This window comes from Cystoisospora suis, assembly GCF_002600585.1.
Source record: "Cystoisospora suis strain Wien I chromosome Unknown contig_400, whole genome shotgun sequence".
In the NCBI taxonomy this organism is placed as follows: Eukaryota; Apicomplexa; class Conoidasida; order Eucoccidiorida; family Sarcocystidae; genus Cystoisospora; species Cystoisospora suis.
This window is the reverse complement of record NW_027153201.1, coordinates 6,946-14,596: the sequence shown is the minus strand read 5'-3', so window position 1 is coordinate 14,596 and position 7,651 is coordinate 6,946. Positions and strand designations below refer to the sequence as shown.

The 7,651-nt window shown below is 43.2% G+C and overlaps 1 protein-coding gene across 1 annotated transcript in view; it reads left to right on the top strand.

The window, feature by feature from the left end:
- The window catches only part of CSUI_001011 (gcc2 and gcc3 domain-containing protein), a gene marked incomplete at its 3' end in the record, with an annotated part of 19,662 nt that overhangs the window by 5,445 nt on the left and 6,566 nt on the right, over positions 1-7,651 (top strand). The window contains exons 7-13 of the mRNA XM_068061217.1: positions 171-384; positions 1,099-1,521; positions 2,401-2,494; positions 3,700-3,877; positions 4,777-4,822; positions 5,638-5,798; positions 7,068-7,244. Of these exons, the coding sequence (XP_067926806.1) occupies positions 171-384; positions 1,099-1,521; positions 2,401-2,494; positions 3,700-3,877; positions 4,777-4,822; positions 5,638-5,798; positions 7,068-7,244 (1,293 nt within the window). The remainder of the gene's footprint in view (positions 1-170; positions 385-1,098; positions 1,522-2,400; positions 2,495-3,699; positions 3,878-4,776; positions 4,823-5,637; positions 5,799-7,067; positions 7,245-7,651) is intronic.

The window sequence follows — 7,651 nt, the reverse complement described above, 5'->3', positions numbered from 1 at the left end:
AATCTATCTATCTATGTCTGTATCAAGGCCTACGATCTGGAGCCATCTGTCCATTCTCTGTATCTCCATACATACTTGCAGTTGCCTTAACATACATCCCATCCGTCGCATGCATCTCTTCTTGCATTTTCCTAACCTTTTCTTCTTCCTTTTCTTTTTCTTCCCTTCAGTGGATCATACACCGATAGCGAAGGAGGTACAAAGCAAGATGACTGTAAGGCATGTATCCCAGGCTATGCATGCCCCTCAAGTGACGAGAGGGTCTTATGTGCTCCTGGCTACTTCTGCCTTGAAGGCGCGTCGACACCTAAGCCTACAGTACCTGCCCAAGGAGGGATCTGTACGGCTGGCTACTATTGCCCTGAAGGGACATACGAGCCGCAGGTATGTCCTTTGTCTATGGGGTGCAAAGCTCTTATCTCAGTGGATAGATGACACAACACTCACCTCACAATTTTCACTCCTGCATGCATGTCTCTCGATCTCTGTCTAGAAATGCACAATTCGGATTTAGAGCGACCATCGCCCGGGGGCTTATCAGTACACTTACATCTATCTTTAATCCATATATCTATCTATCTACATCTCTTTTTCCTAGCTTTCTTCAATCTACATACATGTATGTGTGGATAGAGGTATATGTATATGTGGAGATGTATAGATAAGCGAGGAAGAGAGATGGATGGATGTATATACCCATATACGTAGGTATATATGCTTGGGCAAGAAGGAGCATGTCGATATAAAGACATGTGAGCCATTACTGGAAGGGAGAGAGAGAGAGGCTATCCGACCAAGGTCAGAGGAATCGCTTCATGTTGTCTCCGCCCTGTGTATCTCTTCAGACATGTCTGTATATACACTCCAGAGCTTCTCTATCCTATGGGCAGCCTCACGTCCTTTCTTCTCGGAGAAGCCCCGATATGCAGCTGTCGATTCTCTTTGTCGATGCTTGCCCTGCAATCGACTCTCCCTTTCTCATTTCCAGCCAGGCAGGCACATCAGTAGATACCTGATAAATACATACAGATCTCTAGACCTGCATGCATGCGTACACGCCAACACCTCTTCTCCTTCTCTTCTTCTTTTTCTCTTCAGCCTTGTCCTCCAGGGACCTACAATGGTGACGCGGGGCAGAGTGTATGTACACCCTGTAAAGCCGGCTTCTACTGTCCTAAATCTAAAGCAATCGAAGCGAAAGATCAGTGCCCCACCGGTCACTATTGTCCCGAAGGCTCGACCTTTCCTATTCCATGCCCTATAGGCTCTTTCGCAGCCGATACAGGCAACGCAGAATGCCCTTCTTGTCCTGGGAGAGCCTATTGTGGAAGCCCCGGTCTTTCAGCCCCATCAGGTGCATGCGAAGAAGGTTATGCCTGTGTTAAAGGGGCGCCAGCGGCCCGACCGTCGAATCGTATCTTTGGAAGTAACGGACACGAAGGGTACGGCGCATGCCCTCCTGGGTCATACTGCCCTTCTGCTACCTCCGAGCCAATCCCTTGTCCCCCTGGAACCTATCAGGTAGGAGAGGGAAAGGACAGAGGAAGAATGAGAAGAAAGAAGAGAAGAAGAGAAAGAGATGAAAGGAAAGAAAAGAGGAGAGAAGAGTAGAGGAAGACGAGCGAGAGGAGGGTCTTTTAGGAAGATTGACGGGGACGATGCAGGGGTATAGCGAGGAAGAAATAGACTGCCGAGTCTATTCAGAGATTGCTCTAGATAGACGGAAGATAGATGATAAGTTAAAGATAGATAGACAGATAGATTAACTAATGATAGATAGAGAGAGAGAGGGAGAGATGAAGGATGTATAGAGAGATAGAGGTGATTCGAGCGGCTGGCGCATGGGGTAGCTAGAGAATGGATCTAGATAAGCAAACTCACACTCTACTTTTTCTGAGAGACTTCTCTATCTCTTCTTCTCTTGTTTACTTCTCTCTTTAAGACATTTCCAAGGCTTCTTCTGCTCCCGTCTTCTGTCTCATGAATTCCCTCGGTTTATCTTCGGTTCTTCTTCTTCTTCTCTCTTACATCTTAGATAAGAAGGGACCAAGAAGCTTTTTAGGAGAAGCTTGGGGAATTTAGAGGTAGATGACCTCTCAAGCCTTCTTTGACTTTCTGTCTGTCTTTCTTCTTTGCTACTTCTCAGACTCCAACACGACTCTGTAAAGAGATCTACATGCAGATTGAGATAGATAGATAGATCGCTAGATAGATAGATTAAAGATAGGTAGATTAAAGATAGATAGGCAACTCTCTCGTATTTCTATCTCTCTATGTATGTCTTCTTCATTTTTTTTTCTTCTTTCTTTTTCTTGTTCTCTATCTCGTCCATCCTTCCCTGCCTGTGTAGATCTCTCTGTCTCTCTCTGTCTTTCTCTATCTTATCTTTGTTTCTTTTAGGATTCCGCATTTGCATCTTCATGTAAGCCCTGCTTACCAGGGAAGTATTGCGGCCAAGCAGGCCTTACGCAACCCTCGGGAGACTGCGCTCCAGGCAAGTCCAAAATACCCCCTTACCTCACTACCCAACATATACACATCTACCTACTCTATACATACATATCTATATATACTTTATACATATATATATATATATATAGATATAGATAGATATAGATATGTATGAGTGATAGGTTATGTACTCTGTGCCGTTGGGATAGTTGGATTTGAAAGACGTCTCTCTTCTTCTTTTCTTGTGGTGTGGTGTGAGTGTATAGTCCATTTTGCTAGTATGGAAGACGATGCTAGGAGAACAGCATAACGCAGGAAGAGTCTTCATGATCTTAGGGAGAGAGCGCATGCAGAGACAATTCAGAAGCCGGATAGCTGACAAGATACAAATGCAGCGTCCCCCTATCCCTCTTTCTATTTCCCTAGGAATGAAAGATCGCGTCTTTCAGCAGATATATCAAAGACGAATAGCTAGCTAGATAGGATGCGAAGTTGGGAGAGAGGTGTAGACCTGGCGAGCGATCTTGGTCTATGTCTGCACCTCTGCGGCATTTGGAGTGATCTACGTCATGCAGAGGAGTTCTGTAAGAGACTTAGGGTACATCTGTCGTTCCTAGGTTCACAGGTTTATCGCAGGCCTTTTCAAAGGAAAGTGAGAAGCCTTCATGGCTGCGTAAGACGGAGAGGAATCTTAAGGCATCTCCATCATTCTCTCACCCCCTTGTACTGTCGCTAGGAATCCGCATGCGCTTGTCCTTTTATTTCTCTCTCTCTCATTTCTGGCGAAGAAGAAGAAAGCGAAGAAGAGAAAGAGAAGAAGAGATAGAAGATAGACAGGTTCTTCTCTCCTATCAGAAGAAAAAAAGGGAGTCTGAAGATAGATAGAAACATACCGGTGTTGGCCCAAGAGTCCGAAAGAGGAGAGAGGGCTCTATATGCAAGTGTATCTCTCGCCGGCAACATACGAAGTCTTTTCATACACACAGTCAAGGCCTTTCCCTTAGATCACTTGATCTAGAGGGAGAATATGAATATATATGTGTATGTATGTATATTCATATAAATGTGTATGTGAATATGTATGTATGAAGATATAAGTACCCACGTATCTATGTATGTGTTGCCTATGTATTTACGTATATAGCTATCTCTATGGGTATGTATATATCTTGACAGCGGCTGTATGTATATGCTTTCTATTTTCACTAGATCTGCATGCGAGTGTGTATGTGTGTGGGTTCTGTCTAGGCTACTATTGCCTTGAGAACGCTGCGACCCCTACCCCTACAGATGGAGACACCGGAGACATATGCCCTGCAGGATGGGTCTGTCCCTCCGGCTCTTATACACCTCATACATGCAGCAATGGATACTATACAAACCTACCCGGACAAGGCACTTGCATACCCTGTCCTCCCGGATTCGCGTAAGTCTCTTCTTCTCTATCATCTTTAATCTATCTTTTATCTATCTATCTTTCTTTCCTTTTCCTTCTTTCCCCCGCTCTCTCTTTCTTTCTTTTTCTTGCTGTCTTTGTCCGTGATGTATGTATAAGCAGATTGTAGAGGAAGGAGCGCCACTTTCTTTGTGTCGTATGAGAGTTCTTTCTTTCCTCTGCCTTCTAGAGACAGGAGACATCTTTTCCGATCAAGAGGCAAGACGATTAAATAGACTCTTCTCTGTTTTGAATGAACTCGCCCCTTTCTCTCTTCTCCACAAAGAAGGGGAAGGCCTTACTCTTGCTTTCTTTCCTGTATTTCCAAGAGAAAGTTTCTTTCCTTTTCGGCATCTTCATTATGTGATCTCCTTAGTCTTCTTTCTATCGAGAGAGGACAAGACACGAGGAGGAGGAGGAGAAGAAGACAAAACGCCTCTATCGTCAGGAGTAGCAGTGAATTTTACGGTATAGGGTGTATATCAGCACACATATCTAGAGAGTCTGCGGACCTACCTACCTACCTATACATCTTTCTATACATCTCTATCTCTCTGTCTGGTTGTCCATCTGTAATGTGCCTATTTCATCTATTTGTAATCTATCTGTTTATATACAGTGAGGGGAGGGATATACACATTGATCGATGTATGGAGTAGAGAAACCTATTCTTCGACTGTATAGGATTCTATGTATGAGGCCAATCTTCCTTACTTCTCTTCTTCTCTCGATAGCCTACACATAGAAATCTTTAAAGACCACTGACCTCGGTATCCCTATGTTGTCGAGAGATCTGTCTATCTATCTATCTATCTTCAGAGCCACCTTTCTTTTTCTCCTTTCTTCCTCTTTTTCTTTTCTTTCTTTTCTCTATGTGTCTATGTGTGTAGCTGTCCCATCACTTCCCCTACACCTGAGGCATGTCCAGCAGGCCGAGTGAGCTAGATCATCTTTCTTTCTCTCGGATTCTTTCTTTCTTTCTTTCTCACTCTTTCTTTCTTCTCATTGGCGTCAAGCCCGTTTTTCTACCAGAGACATGCTGATTGATCTGTAGACATGCCGAGACTCTGGAAGAAAGATAGGCACCCTTCAACTTCTTCTTTCTTTCTTTCTTTGCTCTTGGCTGTGACTCTTGTCTTCTTCTTGGGGACTTTAGACATTTGAGGCCGTACTAGGGAGGATGGAGGAGGAGGTCTGGACGTCGTGTGACAAAGACCTCCAGAGAAAAGACCTACACGCATGCAGAGACCGAGAGAGAGAAAGAGAGAGAGAAAGAGACATAATTCTATCTATATAGAAGGAAGACATTCACGAGCCTATAGAAGAGCAGCTGGAGATGTATAAGATCAATATATGTAGATAGATAGATAAATAGATAGATACATAAATGTAGATATACCTACGCTATGCATTTTTTCTTCTTTCTGTTCGATTGAGACTTATGTAAAAGGACGGTTCCTCCTTCTCTCTCATTTGCTGCATATATACATCTCTGTTGATATCTATCTTACCTATCTCTCTATCTATCTACCTTGAATCTATATATCTTTCTCTTTCTCTCTCTCTATCCTTCTTTCTCTCAACTATTCTTCTATCTCTCCCTCTATCTCTCTATTCATTCACTTACCACCCCTATACCACATCTAACTCTCTTCCTTCTGAACGAGTCTATCTTTCTCTTCTTCTTCTTGTGCCCTTTCTTCTTCTCTTTCTTTCTCTTCCGTCTCTTCTTTTTCTTCTTTTTTCTTTAGGTCTGTGCAGGCGGGAGTCTCCAAGGAGACTTCTGTCCCTTCGGTTCGTATCTTCACGTGGCGGCAGGGAAGGTCCCTGACAGCCTACAGTCTTCATGCGCTCCTTGTCCTAGAGGTCGCTACTGTAGAGCAGGAGTCATAGCTGGTCCATGCGCTGCAGGGTAAGAAAGAATAAGAGGAGCATGCAAGACAACCATATACCGCTTCTCTATCGTCAGCTTTTTCTCTCTCGCTTTCTCTTTCTTTCTATCTATATATCTATATCTATCTATGTATATATGTATGTGGGTATGGACAACGTTAGGTTTATGTCTTTCTATGAATGCATGTGGAGGTGTATTTGAGAGGCGTGAGACGAGGAGGGGGGCTTTCCATAAAGAGGATATATAGGTGTGTATGTATGTAGACAGTAGAGGTGTTTGAAAGGTCGGAGTATTGACCTTGCAGAGACTTCTTACTTAGTTAGTTACGTAGGGTTTGATTCTTTGGGTCCTTAGAGAGACTGAGGAGAAGTAATTGCCTACGTAGGCCTGTCATGCATATCCCGCTCTTTGCTGTCTCTACTGGGATGTATATGTATTCTCCATGCATGGCTACTGGCTGACTTCCGTGTCAACTTCCCCCTATGGCTAGTTAGGTGTCTAAATACATCTATACCCTCCACTTAGCTACGCATGACTCCAGGTATTCATATGTATCTATCTCTTTCCAGTCTAGCCACTTATCTCTCTATCTATCTATCTGTCTAGTCATCTATCTAACGGACTATGAAGAGAGGAAACATTTGGTAGATCTCCGTCTCCTTCCGATAAGATTTATTTTGCTTATTCTGCGAGTTCTCGATTCTCGCAAGATCGTCTTCCATACCTTAGGAATTGTCTCACTTCAATCATAGGACAGTTTGTCTCTCTTTCTTCTCTCTCTTGTTAATCTTATTCTCTAGTCAAGATCTTATCATACCCATAGATATGACTATGTCTCTCTCTCTCTATTTCCTTGGATAGAAGCAAGTAGAATCTAGTTCTCTCATTCGTATCTTCTATCCTCTTTTCTCTAAGAGTTTCTTCTCTGCGGAAAGGAAAGTGGAAATGAAGCCTAAGAGAGACAGATCAGAAAGGTCAGATTCATGCACGCATGCATATATATATGTATAGGTATGTGTGTAAGTACTTTACGTATCTCTTCACATTTCTCTCTCTTTATCGCCTTATACATGTCGACGTTTCATACAGCAGTGTAGAGAAGTCTCTTCTTATCCTGTTGACATCTCCTGCAGATCTCAGCTCTCCTGTTTTGCCTTTCTCTCTCAAATCTCTCCTTCCCTCTCTTCTCTTCTTACTTCGTTTCTCTTTTTCTCCTCTTCTTCTTCTTCCCTCGTCTCGCCTCTTCTTTTCTTTCTCTTGTCTTCCGTCTCTTCTTTCTTTCTTTAGATATCTTTGCGCGTTAGGTAACGGCCACCCCAATCCTGACTCTTCTATAAGTACGAACAATCCCTATATTCCTGAGGACGCTCAGAGGCAAAAGTCTCTCTTCGATCTACACAAGGAATCTCCAGATAAAGACCTCTTCTCTCATTCCTCTACTTTCTCGTCTTTCTCTCTCCCCACGTGAGAAGTCTATCAGAAGCACTACCCAGCTCTCCTTCCTTTCTTCCTTTCTTTCTACAGCAGAAGCAAAAGAAGAAGATCTTCTGATCTCTTTTTCCTATCTCTTCTTTTCTTGGCGATTAGCACAGGTCCTCCCTGTTGACACATACTCCTTCAGTCTGCATGTCTTTCTTTCACGAAGTCAGGTGTATGTACACCACGTAATTGGGCGTCTTCCCTCAAGACTCTTTAGTCTAGTGCGATAGGTGTGCTACACAGGGAAGGAAAGCCTTTTCTTAAACTTTGCTCTCTTCAATTCTGTCTCTTTACTTCAGCATGCTTCTCCGTCTTTCTCGATGACTGACACTCTTCTTTCTATCTCTCTATGCATAGGTAGAGATAGATACATTAAAGATAGATACATTAAA